A 19,860-nucleotide genomic window follows, 5' to 3' on the forward strand; every position below is an offset into this window, starting at 1 on the left:
GGAGTCTGATAAATGAAATGGACTTGTGCAGCTGTTTTCATGTGAATCTATTGATGTGATTTAGCAAGTCTTGGACACAAGATGGCGTCAAAATGCTCAGCAAGCATGGCTTGAGGGATGTGGGTGGCAGGTACCATGTGTTTTTGTGACCTCAAAACATTTGACAACAATTTGTTTATTTCCATGTTGTTGTGGGTAAATTTTGAAGGTTGGCCTCGTTTGGTAAAACACATAATTATGCTTTTCAAGTAAAGTGTTGCTCCAGTAGCGAAAATTTTTTCCATGCTTACCAAAAAGAAAAACAGGGAACCAAAAATAAGCTAAAATCTCTTATCTTAGTGTTCAGCTTACTCATGTTAAACCACAATCTCTAAGAAAGAGGTCTTAACACTTTAGGCTACATCTAATGTTCTAAAGTAATAAAAGAAAAAAGGAAAAAAATGTGACCTGAGCCGAACTCTTTAGTCATCATGCGATAGTCTTTTTCCTATTGTGATGTAGATCAGATTGAAATAATTTAATTTACATTGTCAAATTGATTGGATGGTTGTGGTTTGCTATTGCTGTGATGTAATGTGAGTGACAGGTTGTCCCACATCATCAGAGATAAGCAATTTATTAGAAATACTTCAATATTCCATTTAAAAAAAAAAAAAGAATAGCATATTTGACTGACATGGTGACTTTGACTCACCTCACAGTAAGTGTTTGTTGATTTCTTCTTTGATAATATGAGCAATTCCTTTATTTTTCTCTTCTTTCCTCTCCCTTGCCTTTCTTTTCTCCCTATTTATGAGAGGAGAGAGAGGAATTACTTGACTCTGCTTTAGTTCCTTAGTTATGTAAGCAAAGTCTTAATAAGCATTTAACTCAACTGTTTACCCGTTTAGTCAGTAAACTCTATTTTAGGCTTTTGTCCTTCATTCTCAAAAAACTGAAATGAACAACATTGGTTCAATTTATCCACATTTTTCTTCATTGTAGAAAAATTCTTCATTGTTTCTTCATTATTTCTTTAAATAAATGGTTAATGAAAGTGTCATGTGCCTGCACACACACACACACACACACACACACACACACACACACACACACACACACACAATGTGCCATAGTAATAGTTTATGATAAAAAACATACATTTAAGAACATGAAATATTCATTGTAACATCTGAGAGACATAACAGACACAAAACGTGTGCAGTGTCCCAGATGAGTTGCCATTATTCAGGAATATTTGACCAACCATTATTCTGTACAAAAAAACAAAACAAACAAAATGGTATGTCCTTTCAACAGACTGCCCTATTAGACGCATCAACTGGAATTTGTTGTGAATTAGCTTAATCAATTTTTTTAATGGAATGTTGTGATATTTATTGTCAATAATTTATCTGTGCACATATCTGTTTCATCTTTAATAAAAAATAACAACAAAATAACAACCTGCAACTCTATTGACACAATCGAGTCTAGGCCTACATTTTTTCTTGTTCGAAAAGTCATTTCATTTTGTTGCATACCAGTTTACTTTGAAAAACAGCCACACAGAAACGTTCGGCAGAGACCTCGGGATATACGTCATAACAGGGAAGGAAAATAAATCGCAATTTTCGTCCCATGGGCCATGACAATTTGTGTAGGCCCTATATGTATTCTTCGGTAGCTATAGCTAAAATAGCTATAGCTAAAAATAACATGTTTAATCAATGAAAACAGTTCAGTATTTTTCCCACATAGGCTACAGTTATCCACCAAAACTAATATCTATATAATAGCTATATAATATTCAACCGTATCAACGGAAAACACAAGCACACGATGAATGAATGTTTTGACAGTATAGTGAAGAGGGCACGGCCAGCACAAGACTCCTTTGATGCGGCTGCTTCTCCTGACGCGTGCGATACACGGAGCACTGGACCGCGGGGGGTTTGCTTGCTTGCACTGACTCGACAGACACCAATGGCAATGAACTGCGCATCCTCATATTGCATTCGAAGCTATGCGACTGGTTTTATAACATCTGCAACACAATGACAGGTTCATTTACCTTAATTTGACGCGGTATTGTGGATATACAAGGAGGCGCATGAAAGATGGACTAATATGGACTGGACAGCGTCCGATGAGCGAGACCGGAGAGATGTTGAAAGGTTTGTCTGTCTGTCCTCTATGACTGAAAACAAGTTGAAAATGCTGTGGTTGAGTCGGTTTTACCTGTATAAATATAGCCTAATTAAAATGTTGTCTGTGATGGAGATGTTAAACGTCTCAAAAAGCTAATTTTTTCACGTGTGTTCATGACACAGTTCAAGCTGCAAAGGGTTAATGAAAAAAATAATGACCACGTTAGACCATGTTGACATAAAATGCTGCAAGCATCTGTTTATCACGTGTGTCCATCTGTATTCTGTCATGTTGTTCTGTTTAGATATCAATAAGGTTGAGTCTCTGCTGAAATGTAAGTCTGTGTTTGGGTTGTAGTGCTCTTTGACCACCAGTTTTGCTCTCCACTACACATGAGTGAAGAATAATTAGGGTAAGGCTACTAATCCCAATTATTATCAAGTGCTTGTCTAGGGTGCTGAATCTGTTCCAGTGAAAGAACCATCATGGGTGGAGTGTTGTATTTACAAGGATAAACAAATGTTAGTGAAAATAATATTAAAGTTTATTAATATTATTATTGTTATAGAACATTAGCTGTACAAAATAAAACTGGGCACGAAAGACAGCTAGTTTTAAGAACATCAAATATCTGTATGCTTCCTTACAATGGTCAATTTTTACCCTCAAAAATCTTCCTTTAAAGTGCACCTAGCTCCAACTTGGCAATTTGAGCATTTACAAATAATACAAATAATATATATTTTTTTATTTTACATGTATTTTTCATCATATTCAGTTCAACTTTGCTTGATCCTTCAAATGCTTGAAACTTGGAAATATTCAATCATATATTATACACAATAACATATGATTAAATATTAATATTATGTTAAGATTGAGTTCAACGTATGTTCATTTGAAACACAAACTGCTCTGCACTGCATGTCTCTCTTATCTGACACACTCAGTTCATCCTAACGAGCTGAGGATTTGAATCAGGTGTGTTAAATAAGGGAGACATACACAATATGCAGAGCAGTGTGTCCCGAGGACTGGAGTTGAGAACCACTGATCTAAAGTAGATTATTGATCTAAACATAGTTGTTATAATACATTACTTTTGTTCATAATCAAAGGTTTATGTTCTAGGACATTTATTTTCTTTCTGTTACAGCATATGTTAGAGCATCTGTTTGATGTTATGAGCTCTCAATGTAATTTTCTGTTAATATTTTCAGTGCTTGATGAGTAGAAATGTTAAAATGACAATGATAATGACTTTCTTAACATTGCATCTGTTTCCAAATGGCTTTTTAATTGTAATTGACATAACATTGTGTCTGCTTCTAATTCTACTGTCGCAGATGGATGCGTAGCAAGGAATTGCACTAGGAGTTATACAACTTCATTAACAGCTTGTAAAAATGTGACAGAGTTAATTATGGAGTCCATCGCCTCACCCCCTCTTACAAACCGAGCTATATATACAATAAAGGGGACATGTCCTGTTTCTAATCAGCCGGTGCAGGGATTGCCTGGGATTCATTCTACACATATGGCAACCCAGAATTTCCCTGTCAGTGATGTGAATTCATTATATACAAGACATAGAAGCATGAACAATTCCACCAATGAAACGATAAAATAATAATAGCCGTAGCCTGCCTGCTCACACGCCATGTAATAGTCGGTAAACGTAACCATAACATGTGAGGTCATAGACGTCTTTAATGCTTGAAAACATTTCACCCACATTATGTTTCAAAAATATTATGGGATAAAAGGGTGCTCAGTTGCTCTGTATTTATGGTCTATAAAAATACTGGATGAAGTGATGTAATAGCTGTTAGGATCACCTGCTCTGAGGCAAAGTGCTCACTAAGAAAGAATCCACTTTTCTGATATAAAACGGGCTGTTTGTGGTTAGTTAGGGTCCTGTGTGACTTGTGGTTCTCTGTCAGTCGTGCACCCAGCAGCTGGTCCTGGGCAGCTGTTCAAACACAGGGATTTCAGATTGAAGGGTGGAAACATAGTGTAGTCTCAGTGGTAATTACAGGGTCACCGTTGCTCCTGGGTTAGATACACTACCTCTTTCTCTGTTATTGGAAATATACTTGGGCTTAGTGTGTTTCTTTCTGTACATTTAATGTGTTCTCTACCTAACTTCAGTTTTATTTTCTCCTTCAATCTCAAAGCATCTTTAATCATTCAGCTGAGCTGAGGAGAAAACTCTCAGAGAGACCAAACACAGTCACACGCTGGCTTTTCTTTCCCAGGCCTGCAAGAAGACTAACGGCAGGCTTAATAAGGAATAAAATGCATTGCTGCTGATGATGAACATGATGATTAATAGCTAATGTCAGTTTTTGACTGGGGGAAGGTTTTGTAATTATGTAACTTTGCCTGAAAATTATTTCTCGCTCGAGTCAGTCTGTAACTTAAAAAAAAGTGACATAACTACTTTCAGAAGCTCTATTTAAAGGGCACATATCATGATTTTAAATCATTCATTTTACATATTATCAGTTCCGCTGCAAATACTTTGACGTAATTGTTCAAAAAACGTCATAGAGAACAGAAAAATCTGAACAGGTTGAAAAATATGACCAAAACAGAATATAAAGATATAAACGAAGCACCTGAAGAGAATAATTTCATCTTTTCTGTACTTAAACACTCCAAATATACAACAAAATGCATTTAAGGGCTAAAAAAGTGGATTTTGCATGATATGTCCACTTTAAGCTCCGGATAGTTTACTCAGAAGTGAAAATCATAATTTTTTAACCTTTATGTCATTATGCGTATGTTTCTGTATTCACTATAACCTCCATAAAACTGCATGCTAAATCAGTCACTTTCTCAGTGAGATTGCATGTATGAAAATCATCTGGATATTTCTGACTAAACTGTTTCTCACCTCATTAGCCACTCCCCTGGAAAATACGTAATGCAATTTCCATTTTAGTCTCCTTGAGTTTAGTCTTAGTCACACACACATTGTGGATTTTATAAATCATCCTGGAGTGAGACAGAACCTCACAGTTATGTCTGTGCTATATATACACATCATATTCTCTGTTTTTTTACAGCTGAGTTAACTTTAAAGGCTTTTTGAACTTGGTAACATCAGATTCCTCATCTTCAGCAGAAAGGGATAGGCCAAACTTCCTAAATGCTACAGACCTGTCTGAGCCTGTGTCCCTCACCGCCCCTTCTCTCAGCTCATAGACAGCTAGGGGCGAATAGCCCATTTACAATTTAAAGGATGCTCCTCAAGCCTGGGCAGGAAGGCCCAATGTGGTTTTTTACCAGTTGGAAACAACACACCCTCCTCCCCACACATACAGAGAAAAACCTGTATTTGAGCATGCACGAACAGATCATTCTTTCAGGGCAAGCCAGTGGCGCTCTGAGTGTGTGTGTGTGTGTGTGTGTGCCCTCACCTCTGTGCTGTTTACCACTTAACAACTCTGTATGTGTTTCACTGACTTCTGGTCTGGCCTTGCCACGTCAAATGACCGTCTCTTGTCTGCCGTCCAGAGAGAAATAGTAGCTTTTCCCCGCATGTGTGTGTGTGCACGCTTATGTTTGGTTGGACTCCTGACCAGCCTGGTCTTTGGAAATGAAGATTTCTTCACTAAAACACTGGATTAAGATCAGAGCCACAGAAGAGAGCCTGGCTGTTTCCCTCTTTAGGAGCTGAGTTTGTTCCTGTCTGTTCTTTTTTAACTTTCCTGTGGTTTGGATGTCGCGAAGATGAGTGGATTTCTGTATCGTGGCAGGTAAGGTATTCACCTCGAAACAGAGTGGGAAACGTATACTTCAGAAGAGAAAACAGCTCACTTTTGTTTTTTTAGGAATTTGTTTTTATATTGCTGTGTGTTCCACCATGTCTTTATTTGTTAGAGTTTGAATCCAGGCATAACTCGCAGTAATTTGTAAAATGTGGTAGTACAATGTCTGGTTTGCCTCATCTTAAGGCTGAAATGATTACATTAGCACACTTTGCACAAGTTAATTAGTAAATACGTTTTTTCAATGCCATTTATATTTAAGCAACTCCGAATGTTTGGGAATACTAAACCATGCCCCACTGTTTATGCAATACCACTGTTTAAACAGCATTCACGTTTGAGCAGACCATTTGTCAGTGTGGGGGAGTTCATTTCTCAGCTGACCACCAGTGTGATTATGAGTGACCTAGAGCAGGTGGTCATGACTCAGGGATCTTCTTGGCATCTGAAGCTATTGGCCATGTTTTGTTTGTACTGTATGTGATGAAGCTTTCCTTCTCTATGGAAAATATGATTGCAATGGTGGCTGTTTAAACAAAGAGGATCGTTACAAACTTTTTAGCATAGGCCCATCCCCCACAATATGCACACCTTAGTAGTGGGTGGATCGTTGCCGGCATGGTGAAGTTGTTGACACCCTTGTTTAGCTGTGTGTGGAAGACCATCTGTTTATTTCTCTTTTGCTTGCTGAACCTTTCTCTCTGTAACTCTCTGTGGGCCAGTCATGTGAGATGGATGTTCTTTGGCTTTTAGGAGAATATGAGATCTTTTAAGTGTTTGATATGGATCATGTAAATTAGGTGCCTGACTCTTTGTCTTTCGGATCAAAGTGAGGAAATCGAGTGGTTGGCTCCATCTGTCACACCATTGTCTAGGCTGTATTATTGCCTGAACCCATTTATTGGATAAGTGTGAAGAGCTCGACAGTCATCATCTATTTTAATGGGCCTTTAAGAAGGGGCCAAGGGGGATGTAGTTTGGAAATGGTATTGAAAAGATCAAGAGAGGAAGACTAACTGGATTTATGAACATTCACTATTTTGTCAAACCAAGGAAATGCAAATTCTATCAACTGTAACATCAAGTGCCCTACTGCTATAGTAATTATTTAAAGTGTTTTTTTAAAACTATTTTAATTAGATGAGTGATTCCCAACTTGGGGTATTCACACCCCCAGGGGTTCTTAAGCAGGTTCCAGGGGGTAAGATTTAGCTTTTGCTTTGTCAAACCTTTAAAACTGTTAAAGTTATCTGATTTGGTTTTGGTGAAGCAGCACTGTAGCCCGATGGGAATGTAAGGTTTCTAGAGTACATCCATTTTTGAAAGAAATTAATGTTTTTATTCTGCAGGAACGAATTGAATTGATCAAAAGTTGCAGTTGAGGTATTTTTTTTGAACGGTAGTGTGTATGAAAAGTTTGAGAGATATTGACTTTACAAGATCCTGCATTTTCAGCATGTTCCTTTCAGCCATTTAAAAACTGTTTTCTATTATTGAGGCATGTGAGCATGAGAAAGCATCATTTTACCGTATTACCCTATTAGACTGTCACTTACTTTAAATTAGCCGTTTACTGATGCAGCAACAAACAGTTGCCTCATGACAATTGTGGTATGCTACTGCATACGGTGGAATATTAGGGCTTTTCAAATGTGTGTCTGTAACATTGCATGCAGGTTTGGCAATTAATGATAAAATGAAAATATGCAGTAGAATAGAATTTTAAAATGCAATGTACAAGTATTTGACATTGTAATAAAGATTAAATTGCCATATACAGTAATATAAGCATAAATGTACACTACTCTTCCAACATTTATGTACAAAATATTCCATTTCAAATAAATGCTGTTTATTTGATCTTGCTATTCATTAGAGAATCCTAAAAAACTGCATCACAGCTTTCACAACAATATTAAGCAACATTGATAAAAAATGTTTTTTTTAGCACCAAATCAGCATTTTAGAATGATTTCTGAAAGATCACGTGACACTGAAGACTGGAGGCTGGAAAAGACTCTTAGAATATAGAATTACAAAATCAATGTCATTCGAATATAAGCCAAGCACTCAAGCACTGAGTGCATGTGAAAGATGAGTCTGTCTCAAATGTCCTTGTCCATTTGTGCTGATGATCTGCAATCTGAGCTGTGTTTTAAACCATGTGGGCACTAATCAATAAAAATGTTTAGGAGGTTAAATATTAATGTTTAGATGAGCTCTAGGAAGAACTTTGCTATCTTCTAAATGGGGCAGAATGAGAAGAAAGCTACTTTATTTAAGATATGTTGTCCCACAGTTCATGTCAGCATTATGATTATGCAATTATATAACCTCTTATAATCACATCACTATAATTAACATAGTGCTCAAATAATACCTGTTTATTTGCAGTACAACTGACCATGCAATAACTAAAGTGAAGCAGATGACAGGTTATAGAAAATACAGGCATTAAAAATGAGCGGATGTGCTGATTATGTGTCACTTGATTAACATGAACAGACGGATGAGCCTTTAGTGTGGAAACTCTGAGGGTTTGTGAACTGGATATTTATCTGACATTTGAGAATGTTTAAATATGGGTAGAACCAAAAAACATTTCCTGTTCCAAAACTTGAACTTAACACTGTATGTTCAACAGAAATAAATTAACTAATACAAGCCAGTTAATGTAAATCTTTTCTTGTATGTTTCAGACACTATAATGGAAATAAAGCAGCCCGACCCAAGAGCATGATCAATATGGGTGGTAAGTTCAGCGTTTTACTGGTAGATTTTCTGTTTTACACAATGGATGAACACACCAGTTTTTGCAAGTATTTCCAAATGTACAATTATTTTTTAATGCTGTCACAACACATGCCACTTCATGACTTGCCTAAGAAGACCTCTTACCCACAGTACAATCTCTGGAATGCATAGCCTCTTGTGACTTTTTAATATAATATTGGACAAATTTTGCCAAATCAACTCATTTAATCTTAGATCTGATTGTGCAAAAGACTATTGCAGTGACATTTTCAAAAACCCTTTGAGTCTTGTTTGTGTTGCTTCTCTCTGATTAAGGAGCCATTTACATGACACCGTTTTTTAACAAAAAACTGAACACTTTTTATGGGTTTTGGCTGTTCATTTACAGGACAATGGCATTTTTGGTCGTTGAAAATGCAGAATTTTGAAAATTGGTTTCAAAGTGCAAGTTCTTAAAAACTATACTGTTACCTTGTAAACTACCTATGCAATCTACAAAAACGTGAATTTGTAAAAACGTCATGCGTATTTACCATTTTGCAAGATGTAAACAACACTGGTCCAGAAACACTTCCTGTTTCAGTTTGTAACTGTTTTCTTTATTTCACATATAAAGAAAAAATCTTAAAGACGTTTTTTTTTACTTTTTGATTCAGTTTTATATGTTCTGTTGGTTGTATTTTATCCCAGCTTTTATGCAGTGTTAAAAAACTGAAACAGGAAGTGCTTCTGGACCAGTTTTGTTTACATCTTGCAAAATGGTCTATATGTATTACATGTCCAGTCATAGCCGTGTAGTGTTTCTTTTTTCAACGTGAATCGTGTCGTGACATTGCCAACTACTGGCCTGAATACAGCATTTCTTTTGTCGGTTTCGCAGATCCATGTAAACAAGGGTCGTTTTGTCTGTACGTGAAAAACGCCAAGGAAAAACAACGTTGTCTTGTAAACGTACCCTTAATCATCTCTCCCTCATCCTTTCCCTCCTCCTCTCCTCAGATAAAAGCACATACAGTATATTTCTGGACAAATTTATGAGTTGCTAATAAAAAACATAAAGCTAATGGCTTAATTATGTTTAAGTAAAAGTTCCAGACAACTCGCTCACAGACACCTCGCTGTGAGAGTGTTTGACATTTCTCTGGCACAGTTAAAGTGTGGTGCAACAGGTCTGTGCCATGCACTCATCTCCAATAACCCCCAGGCTCACTTTCAGTACACATCACTGGCACATTTTAAATAAAAGTCCTGTAATAAGTTTTAATGAGGCCATGCCATGGTTTTAAAGAACTGCTAGAAGATTAGGCCTTACCAGTGTTTCTGTGATTATGTCCTGTGGGGGTTATCCTATTCTCATGCTTGGAAAAAAACACATAATTTTAGCCCTGTGCCTGGCCTGTTAATGGCTTGACACAGTTCTGCTCTAGTGAATGTGCTCCCAGCATTATATTATTTTATATTACATTTTATATAGAATTTATATATAACAAATAATTTACTGTTTGAGTCTGGTATGTGGCATCCCATTTCCATATAGATTTTAACTGTTTTTGATTGTATTTTAACAGATTCCTCCAGTGATGACGCCGAGAAGAGCTCCGTTCTGCAGACACATAGCCTGAGAGAGTTTGAACAGGTATGTGCTTGCTTCCTTTCCCCGAAATTAGCTTTTGCATGCAACTGCAAGCCTGTGAAAGCAATTTGTCAGGCCTCTGAGTGGCTTCCACTGTGTTGAGGACGTTAATCTTTGGTGTTTGCCTGCAGATGAGGTGATCCAGTGAACTATTTGGAGAGCTTACTTGAAACACAGATGTAAATGCTATACTTTGTTTTCTTGTGTAATCAGAACCATCCTCTTGTTGCACAGCTAATCGTTCCTTGTACCAGTTCAGACATGTTAATACGCCATCAAGCTGTCCTAGTTCATTCTGGGAATGCCAGATTGTGAACAACATCGCTATTGACATGTTCTTTCAGCTCGTTGTCCTTTCTAATCACATTAACTCATGCTGTTGTCCAGTAAACACAATGGAATCCATCAAGATTCCCGAGAACTACGTGAGCACACCCACAGCCGAGTAAACTTACATATGGTTTTTGTAGTGTTCTTTTTTTTATTTTTATGTGATTTCCATAAAACACACTCTGGAGCAGAGCAGAATCTGGAATGCTTGCTGTACACACGCTGCTGTGGTCTATCTGTTTGCAAAATGCTTTCTGGGAAATGAGCCAGCCTATTATGGCGGTGATATAACTTCAGCCTTGCTACCTTCATTTACAAGAGGCCTCTGTGAAATACTGCAGTTTTTTTTTTTTCTTTGGAAAGGTTCAGGAGAGTTTTGGGAAAAACATTAAATAAAGACACAATACTAAAAGATGACAGACCAAGAATATCATAATGCATATCAGTATTCCATAACAAAAATGCTTGATAAAAATCAAGTGGACTTTGAGCTATTATATTCTAACCCTCTTAATTCAGATCTGAGTTACTCCGATTTATCCGCAGTTTAATTTTCATAAATTTGCATGTACTGCTTTATAGAGAAGAAATCTCATTTCATGCTCCTCAAAACTGTTGTAGTTAAAACTGGCCTTTATAGTGTTTTTCGGGGCTGGGAATTCTGTTTACATTTTATAGTCTTTAGTGTAATGTTTTTATATAACATATTATACAGTATATTTATATATATTATACAAGTAACATTTTAATATTTTATGTACATTTAAAAATAAATATATATATATATATATATATATATATATAATATATTATTATAATATTATAATATAATTATATAATAATATATAGTTCTGGTCAGGATCATTTGCTCCCCTTGGTAAATATGATCAAAGATGGCTGTAAAAAATAAACGGGTTATCTGTTTGATATTTTATTTAAAGAAAAATGCATCAATCGAACCTTTTATTGAAGTAAAAGAATCATAAATCACATTATGAAATTGGATGGTCAGATGAAACCAAAAAAAAAAAAAATGCTTTTTTGGCAGCAAACACTTAATATGGGTTTGGTGCACAGAGGGATAAAAAAGTACCTCTGGTGTAAAATGAAATACTCTGCTGTATCTTTAATCCTGTGGGCCTAATTTTTGCCAGAGGTCCTGGACATCTTGTTCAGATACATGGCATCATGAATTCAATCAAATACCAACAGATAAAAAATCAAAACCTGACAACCTCTGCTAGATATCTGCAGACATCTGCTAGATATCTTATAACTGGCCATGCTCAGGTCTTCTACCAGGAAAGTGATCCAAAAACAAACTACAAAATCAAAATGAAAAATTGGCCAATGACCACAAAATTTTTTGATTTTTTTAAACAAAATATCAAAAGGATTAACAATGCAGATTATTTTTTACAGCCATCTTTGATCATATATACATTTTTTTTTCAGATTAATCCCAATCTTCATTTATTCTTTGTTTCTTCGATTCTCTCAAACACTGTAGTTCGATTTATGAAGAAATGGCTTGTTTTAGTGAATTAATAACATAAGGCACAAGCAGTATCTGATTCTTGTAATGAATGGCTCAATCTGATAAACCATTTGAATCAGTCTTCTGAAATATACTCAAGTGAATTACAATCGAATCTAATAGAATCAGGTTATCTGTATCGATTCGATACCTAATTGTTTTTGCTAATCGTGGTGCGTTTTTGCTAATGTTGTCTACAGTGTGGTGCATATGTGCATGATCTCTTCTCCATGGATGAAACATTTGTTCTGTTAAACAAAGTAGGCCTCTAGCCTAAATTCCTGTCAGTTGGAAGAGCCAATCATTTCCAAACTTGCTTGAAATATGAATCTGACAAAATATCATTTTGAGCTGTCAAACAACTCAGTGGGGTGTGGTTGGAAGGTAGAAGAGTTGGAAGTAGGATTGCTAATCTGTTATTTTGCCCTTATTTCGAAGACTTCACAGAAATGTGGAGAGTTTTGACAGGCTCTGTCAAGACCTGATCACATGTGGCTTGCTCTCTGTGTACCTTTCAGCAAGTAGTCGAAAAAATTCACAAAGCCTCAGACAACGAGAGCTGGTTCTGTCTATCTATCTGGGAGCTTCTGAGCTCTGTGCAGCACTCCCCTCAAGTAGTTTTTCATTTGGATAGAAAATAGGTCAAAATTTTCTGCATGAAGAGAAACACATGCCTTGAAGCATTCATTATTTTTTGATCCTCGTGTCTGATTCATGTCACAACGGCAATTCTCACTGAAACAAGCCCTGCACAGGGAATACACAAAGAATATTATAAACTGATTCGTGTGGTTTATATTCAAAAGCTTTTTTGGCTTTTTAGGGAATTGATCAGTATTATTACCCTCCATGCTGGATATCATAGACTGATGAATGGGTATAACCGCTAACATGTGGCCTTTCTCTCCAGATCTGTCCATATGGAAAGCTTTTGTTTCTCTCTCTCTCATCTCACTCAAATTCATCTGGATTGTTGGGTTATTATTCTCTGACATGAGAGTGATACTTGATACAGTCAGTCTAAATTGCTTTTATTTCCAATATGAAGGCTATATAGAACCTTTTGGGATAAGGAGGAGGTAGTAAATGTTTAAGATTAAGATTGTGGGAGATTTTTTTGTTTCGATTTTGGCCTGTGGAAAACACATGTAGCAGCATAAGCGTCGTACGCTGCCCTCTATTGGTTTGTTTCACAGTAACAGTAACACACACACACTCTCTCACTGATCAGCACCATCAAGCATACAGAGAAAACTGAGGCCAGACAGCTTAATACGAGCCAGATCTTTGTAGTAAATCAGTGGTCCGCATCAGAGGGACAGAGCCATCATGCTGAGTAAATTATGGAGACAGTCAAGGTTGATGATGATAATGTAGTCTGTATATAGACTATGCACCGTGTTACTTTACTAAGGGTTTTTCTCTATTATTCAGTGCACCCTTATAGATCAACCCTATATGTTGTGAATTTGGTTGCATTGTGAAGTATAGGAAAAGACTGCAGTAGCCACTATATAATGAAATGCAAGGAAGAAATTTGGGATCTTGGAGTTATTATCAGTATAGGGTTGTCTAAAGTAGTACTAAGCTCATAATAAACTAAAATATGTACTGGTTTCCTATCGCACTTTCTGCTCAAACAGCCATTCAGATTTTTGTATTCACTATGGTGTTTATCTTACTTATAATGACAGTTTGTTTAAATTTTCAACTAGTTTTTGAAATTTGCTTCAGTGATTAAAGCTTCAGCAATATCATAATGTGAAAATGTAATACCGTCACATGCTAATTAAGCTCCTTAAAAAAGATAAAGCAGTGCATCTTTGATATGTTGATGAAATGCACCTACACCGAATTGAGAAATGCGAAACAAGGTTTATTTATTTCAGAAATACTTGACGGCTACACACAATTGTTTATTTCATTTGTTAATGTTTATATATTTACTTTCTTTTGTATATTTTTTGTTGTTGTTGTGTTGAAATTGATATTGAGAATTGTTCAAATTGATGCAAATTTTACAGTTTTGACAAGCCTGACCTGCGGTAAAAAGTCTTAGACCACATTAAAAATAGAGGATTCAAAATCTAATTTAAAGCTCGGTGCAAACTTGTTTTTTTTATGTTGGAAAATATAAAGCAAACATTATGATGTAAAATGAATAGAAAATATTTCAGATATTATAATTTACTTGATTTAGTCATTTTCCTGTTCAATATTTAACTTACTGAGATTGCTTTGCTAATATAATTTGTAATGAAAAGTTGGTATTAAATTTGAAAAATACATAGAAGCATTTTCACTAGTGATCTAAAATTTTTGGACCCCACTGTATGTTTGAAGCAGCCTTGTTCTGTCTTCAGATTTCAAACCTTCTGCTCTGAAATTATTGCTAATATTTTAAGCTCTATTCACAGATTGAGCATTATGTATATTTTTGTGAGGACGTGTGTGTGTCACAGTATGTGTTCCTTTATAGGTAAGTTAGGATGTGTAAGTCATTTTGAATTTGTAAGCCATCCCTGTCTCCATTTCAGTATTTTAATTATTCATTGAGGAGGCCATGTGGGACCAATTACAAACAAAATATGCAGGGAGGGGCAAAAGCCATATTTTTATGAATTGCTTCAGCACTTAGTGGCAGACCTAATGCCGCAATTATTGTACAATAAAGCAAAGACATTCACTGAGGTCAAAGAACCAGCAAACCAAACTTTACTCTGTAAATCTTGACAGTCGCCGGCCACATTGCATGGCAAAGCTGGATTGAAAAATGAAGAAACATTCAAATTTACAGATTTAATGAGACCTCAGATGATAAATGAGCTGCGGTCGGATTCCTGAATGACAGAAAGATCGGCCGGGTCTTTTTTCCCTATTCAAAAAGGCGCTTAAATCATGAAGCAAACTGTTCTTAATTAAATGTAACCTGTTTTTGTGTACGCCAGCACTCGTATATCAATGTAGTGAGTCACTGTGTAAATAGGAGCGAGTGCTTTAGACCAGGGCTATGACACAACTCTACTCTGTCATTGACTCTCTCTTCTAAAGCAAAAGGATGTACAGTATATGCATTTGTTTTCCATACTGTCTTACCATATGTATCCAGTATACAGCAATCACTAGGAAAATTTGAATTATGTGGACAGAGCTGCACGATTGTTAAAAGATTGTGATCTCGATTCAAACTCACACATGATTTTATTCCTAAATGACAACAATTCAACAATCGCCGAGTAACTTGATGCTTCAAATACAGATTGTATTAATTGCATCATTACACCATAGACTGCATTACACCAATAGTTTTTGTCAAGTGACTGTTAATAAAATGTATCTTGAATCATTCAAAAGAGTCATTTAAAAACACTGATTCATCCAGCAATGAAACAAGTCTTTTTGAGTGAGTCATTGAATCATTTATTCAAACCGATATTTTAAAATAAATAATTTAAATTAATTAATTTATAGACTGTCTGTAGTAATTAACTTTTTTTCAGAATGACTTGCTATATCGTTTAATTGTCTGTTCAGAATTATGGGAGAGTTATATTAAACAAAAAAGTTGTGATTCTCAATTTATCCAGAATCATACAGCTCTAGTGGACAGTCTATTGTCATGTATTAATTCTCTTTGAATTATTTATTTATTTATTTATTTTTTTAATGATTGCTGTGTTCACTACTACAGAAAATGTGTAATGCATTATTTTTTGAGCAATTATTGTAATAAATTTTTAATAATATTAAAATATTTGTATATATATTTATTATATTATAATTATATATGAATTAATGTTAATATATAGAAGTATATAGAGAATAGAATTTGGCTCTTTTTTATTATTAATGTTTAATCTGTTTCTTCTCCAGATGTTTTGCTGTTGGGTTTATCAAACAGATCTGTTTTGTTCCAGTGTTTGGTGGTTTTCCCCTTCATTCCATCTTCTGTTTCCTTGGCCCACTCAGGTTTTGCAGTTTATGCAGTTACATTTTCTGACATCTTGCCAGTACTCAAATGTTCTTTAGTTTCTCTGTCTGCGCCGTGCTTGCGCTCTGGCGTGATAGTTTGGAATGGTAATAATACTAATTTCATCGGGGGCACTCTTTCCTGAGGGAAACTTAAAGGCCGTGAGATCATATTTTGAGATCCCAGTCCAGTTTTGACATCAAACGCACAGGCCTGCATGTTCTCAGGCGAGGCCGTAATCCGATTTTTGAAAATATACCTAACGTCTGCTTTAATGAGCTAACTCGAGTGCCTCATACCCCCTGTGAAAATATTCAAACTGCCTATGAAATACAAGAATTGAACCATCAAACCCTTGTTAAAGCACTCAGAGCTCAGGGGATGATACTGTGCGCTGGGCCGTTATGTGTCCTGGCTGGTTCTGTAGAAACGGTGAGCCACGATAGGCCTGGGAGGAAGGAATAGCGGTGTTTGTAAATACCTCTCCAATTATCGGTAACATGCCACTAATAGGAACCAGATGAACGTTTATTTAATTTGTCAGGAAGGTAAAATTAAAAAGAGCAAGAGTCATGCTGCATTGAGGCTCTTGCGCCCGTGTGTTTGTGTTATTCTTGTTGATTTTTTAAGGCCACAATCAAACATTTAGATGGTAAGGAAACGCCAGGGGTCGACTTACTCTAATTGGATTTCAGACTATTTTTCCACATCTCCTAAATACTGAGACAGTTTAAATCAGATTAAGATTTTTTTTTTATTTCCAAAAGAAGTAAAAAATGACTTAGATACAGTATGTAGACTATAACTATTTTTTTTACTTATTTCCTAAAAATCACTTGTTACATCCTTATATATTTGCACAGCACTGTTTTTGGGTATTGGCTACCGACCATGGAAGTTTAGATGCGTATAAACCTCTTAAAAACAATGAGACCCTGTGTGAGAGATTCTCTCCATACTATCATAGCATGTAGGCGACAATATTGCATCGCACAACCCAGGTTGAAAAAAGCCTCACTTGTGTGGCAAAAGCCAGAAGCTCTTGGCTGAATGTGTTGACCACAAGATTCTTATATAAGACTGAAAAAGGGAAGCCACGAAAGATTCAGATGGTCTGTTGTTCATTTGAGTGCTCAGTGTTTGACAGTAGTGCTCTCAAACCTCACTCTGTAATTACATATAATGATAAATGGCAAGTATAATTGACGTATGTCAGGCACCATTATCCTGTGTGCATATTATGTTTTTTTCAGTGTCTCTTATATTTATGTACACGTATACAATGAGCATGTTGAGCACCCCTGAGGTCTTTCCACAGCAGCCTGTTCTTTTTATAAATCCTTTGTGGTCAAGAAATAGTAGGTAGTAGTACATTAACGTCTCGGTTACGGATAAAAAAAAATAAAAAATGTTAATTTATAAATTAATTTCACTGTATATAGTCTAAATTATAAAAGAAATGTATGTACATTTTTAGAATAACTAATTTCTATATTAATCACAACAATAAACCATCGCGACTCTCCTATCATTAAAGGCGACACTTCCCACCGGAGCGATTTCAAAATGGCGGCAGCGTGAAATCAGCGTATGGGTTCTCTCATAGTTGCAGTGTTTAAAAGTTAGCTGTTAAAAGCTCAAAGGACATATTTGTTCAAACCATGTTGTCTATATTTCAAAAGCCTGTGATTTCTCTTTTCAGTCAGTGAATCCACACGGATAGATACTGGAAGACTGCAGTGACCTGGAGGTCTGGTTGTTGGCTTGGTTGGACTTTTCCCCCCCCTGTGCTCTGGTTTTAAAGAATGACTGCTCTCTTTGTTTCCGAGCTCTGTTTAATTCGAAGCAACTTCCCCAATCATGTTAAGCAGAAATAGACAAAGAGAGTTCGAGGGGAAATTCTGTTGCACGTCACACATGGACAATAGCATCCAATGCAAAAGTCCATGACAATTGGCAGCGGGTTTGCGGAGCTGGTTGAACTTGATCCCATAATTCAGTCTCACAGTAAACACACTGAATAAAAGGCAGATTTAGTCTTTGAAGTGTGACTGAAAAACCAGTGTTTTATTTTGCTTCTTCCAAACAGAATTCAGCCTGTAACATGAAATGCTCACGCAGAGGAGGTCTCGTTCGCTGTGTTTATGGTTTGCTCTGGGAAAATGCCTTGCTGGACAGCTTGTGACACAGTAGTCAATCTCAGTCACTTTTTGTTGTACTTCCTTTAGGAAGGCCAGTATGATCACAGTGACTTGATTTGTTTTACAGCGACTTTATGTGTACATAAACATAAGTGATTATTCTTTCACTAAGTGATTTCTCATTTGAGATCAGATACTTCTGTTAGACATAAGAAGCTGATTGCTCGTTTAACATCCTGTTAGAAATGGCAAAATCTTGTTGATATAGCAAATCCATTCAGTGACGTGAAGCTCTCAAGCTTTGTGAAACGCACAGTGCAATTTGTTTTTCATTGCTTACATTATGGTGCATCAAGACATGTTTTGCCAGATTTGACATCAGTGATGCTGAAATTTATTAGTTGGATTTTTGGCTTTGATTTTTGTATTTGAATCAATAATATAAAATATTAAAACCTTGGAAGAAAATAAACTAGGAGATTTATATATATATATATATATATATATATATATATATATATTTTAAATAAGTCTCTAATGCTCACCAAGTCTTCATTTATTTAATTCACAAAATGCAGTAAAAATAGTGGTATTGTGAAATATTATTACAATTTAAAATGTTGTAACTGTTTTCTATATTAATACACTTTTAAAAAGTAAATCACATGATCCTGCAGAAATCATTTTAATATGCTGATTTGGTGCTCAAGAATCATGTCATTATTATTATCAATGTTGAAAACGGTTGAACTACTTTATTTATTTGAATTAGAATTTATTTGAATTGAATTGGCAATTTATTTTGTTTTAGAAATCTCTTGTAACATTATAAACATTTTTAATGTCACTTTTGATAAATTTAATCTTTTCTTGCTAAATACAAATATTTATTTAAAAACAAATATATTGACCCAAACCTTTTGAATGCTAGTTTACATTGTACAGTCTCTAGAGAAAAGAAAATAACAAAAACCCACAATAAAACTAATTGTAAAACGACCAATCAAAAAGCATAAAGTAACAAAATAAAGAAAACAAAAAATTGTAAAGAATAATGAAATCAAATAACATGAATTTGGAAAGCTTTAGAAGTTTTACAATTTTCTCAGGTCTTGGGTTCGATGTTTTCATATTTAAAATGCTTTTAATATCTGACCTAACCATTACTGATTCAGGTCAAATGCACCTTCTAAAAATGTACCAGCAGCAGCACCCACTGCTTTTTTCCATTCCCGTATTTCCACTAGGGATATTGTTGAGGTCACTTTCTGCAGAAACTTAGAATTCACACCTCTGAATGTGTTCAGAAAGATGACACAAGAGATGGAAAGAGGGAGCAATAAGAGCGAGAGACTCCAGGCTTTAGATCTTCTGCCAGTGCAGTAACACCTTGGCACAACTTTTCATCTCTCTGTTTTCCCTTTCATTTTCTCCCTCTTTCTCTTATATACTTTTTCTCTGCTATAGGAATGGAGAGAATATGACCAATGTTGTATAGAATGCCATCAATGCCTGCTGCTTTATAGTTGGCCTAATTTTAAAGTATGTTATTACATTTGTTTTATAACTGGACTCTAACATTATGA

At 35.7% G+C, this 19,860-nt stretch overlaps 2 protein-coding genes across 9 annotated transcripts in view; one reads left to right on the forward strand and one right to left on the reverse strand.

Annotated features, from left to right (window-relative positions):
* LOC148976855 (uncharacterized) overlaps positions 1–780 on the reverse strand; it is a 30,322-nt gene extending 29,542 nt beyond the window's left edge. Inside the window, exon 1 of the transcript XR_016146056.1 lies at positions 695–780. The gene's annotated coding sequence lies outside the window, so the exon portion shown is untranslated. The remainder of the gene's footprint in view (positions 1–694) is intronic.
* A 1,088-nt stretch (positions 781–1,868) lies between these two features.
* Positions 1,869–19,860, forward strand: part of pde4dip (phosphodiesterase 4D interacting protein) — a 63,453-nt gene continuing 45,461 nt past the window's right edge. For 2 of the 8 annotated variants that reach the window (XM_089118755.1, XM_089118756.1), the window contains exons 1-3: positions 1,871–2,156; positions 8,609–8,661; positions 10,232–10,299. In XM_089118755.1, coding sequence (XP_088974881.1) covers positions 2,110–2,156; positions 8,609–8,661; positions 10,232–10,299 — 168 coding nt within the window. In that variant the 5' untranslated portion in view covers positions 1,871–2,109. Of the gene's footprint in view, positions 2,157–5,525; positions 5,898–8,608; positions 8,662–10,231; positions 10,300–19,860 lie in introns of those variants that run through there. The other 6 variants (XM_089118761.1, XM_089118762.1, XM_089118751.1 and 3 more) reach the window with 5 other exon arrangements.

Source organism: Pimephales promelas, chromosome 13, assembly GCF_988280905.1.
Source record: "Pimephales promelas chromosome 13, fPimPro1.hap1.1, whole genome shotgun sequence".
NCBI lineage: Eukaryota > Metazoa > Chordata > Actinopteri > Cypriniformes > Leuciscidae > Pimephales > Pimephales promelas.